Raw genomic sequence first — 1,558 nt, forward strand, 5'->3', positions numbered from 1 at the left:
TATCAGTAATGAATTTGTCTTTTTTTTTTTTTTTTAATATCTAGTGAATTGATCCTAGGATTTCGCATATGGAAGAATGTGGACAATACCACTAAAATTACAATAAATCTAATTTGTAAAAACTCAATATGTAAATATAGTATTTAAATTTAAAGTGAATATTATACTTGGTCGTGGTTCTAAGTCTTTTTCCTTTTTTTGCGGGGATAGGTGATCTAAGTCCACATTGAATGGAGGTAGAGTAGCCATTCTATTAGGCAAAAGAAAGAAATAAAAAATAGAACTTATATAAACAATCCTCCTTGATAGTTTTCATGAATAACCTTTCATAAATTATCAAATGGGTGCTTTTACATACAACGCCGAGCACACCTCAGCTGTGCCACCAGAAAGATTGTTCAAGGCCTTAGTCCTTGATAGTGACAATCTCTTTCCCAAAGTCATTCCCGATTGCATTAAGAGTTCTGAAATTCTTGAGGGAGATGGAGGACCTGGAACTGTAAAAAAGATTACTTTTCCCGAGAGTAAGTATAATTCTTATAAACCTTTTTTATATATAAAAGGATGGTCATTAATGATTTCCCAGTTCATATATTTATTCTACTAGTGGTACAATCTGACCTTATTTAAAAAACAATTAATTTTTACCCACCTAGTTTATTCTGGTTAAGACTGATGTAGGATGAGTTTACATTTTTTTTTTCTTTTTTTAGCAGAATTGTTTTTCTAGTAATGAGAATTCTAAACTAATCCTTTTTTTCTTTTCTTTTTGGGCAGGCAGTAAATTCAAGTTTGTGAAACACAGGATTGATGCAGTGGATAAAAGCAACTATACCCACAGCTACACAGTTTTTGATGGTGATGGTATGGAGGACACCATGGAGAAGATTGTTTATGATATCAAAATGGAGCCATCCAATGGTGGAACCATTATCAAGAGCACTAGGACTTACCACACCAAAGGTGATCACAAGCTCAACGAGGAATATATCAAGAAATCTGAAGCAAAAGCAGCAGAACTCTTCAAGGCGGTTGATAACTACCTTGCAGCAAATCCCGCTGCCTACAATTAAAAAGGACAATATTCTTCAATAATATTTTTTTTTTGGATTGAGTTCTCCAAAAATGTTTGATTCATTATTTTCAAACTTTTTTTTATTATTTCCCTTTTTTTCCTACCAAATCCAAATCAGGCTTGAATTTTGATATTTTCCTTACAGGGAGTACTACTTAATACTACCATTTCAGAGAATTGGAATAATTAATTTTTAAAAGTTACTTATTTCTGCTTATACTATTTATTTTTTCCTTTCTAAATTCATGATTTCCTCAAATTATACAAATACAATTAATTTTTTATTAGATGATAATGAACTAGCTAGCTATAACTAGATTTGGCAACACTGTCATATTCATATTATAGTGTGTTATGGTCGTGCCCAAATTCGTTCATCTAAACATAATTTGTTAAACTTTCTTCTTAGAATATTAAATGAAACTATCCATTAAATTGTAGTGTAACTCATTAACACCGTTCATCCATTAAGTTCAATCATAA

General features: G+C 31.1%; 1 protein-coding gene across 1 annotated transcript; it reads left to right on the forward strand.

The window, feature by feature from the left end:
- The first annotated feature begins 279 nt into the window (after positions 1-279).
- On the forward strand, positions 280-1,282 carry LOC107429000 (major allergen Pru ar 1). The gene is made up of 2 exons (XM_016039610.4): positions 280-524; positions 778-1,282. Exons 1-2 carry the CDS (start codon positions 341-343, stop codon positions 1,071-1,073), a joined length of 480 nt encoding a protein of 159 aa, XP_015895096.2. The 5' UTR covers positions 280-340; the 3' UTR covers positions 1,074-1,282.
- The last annotated feature ends 276 nt before the right edge of the window (positions 1,283-1,558 follow it).

This window comes from Ziziphus jujuba, chromosome 12 (assembly GCF_031755915.1).
Source record: "Ziziphus jujuba cultivar Dongzao chromosome 12, ASM3175591v1".
Lineage (NCBI taxonomy): Eukaryota > Viridiplantae > Streptophyta > Magnoliopsida > Rosales > Rhamnaceae > Ziziphus > Ziziphus jujuba.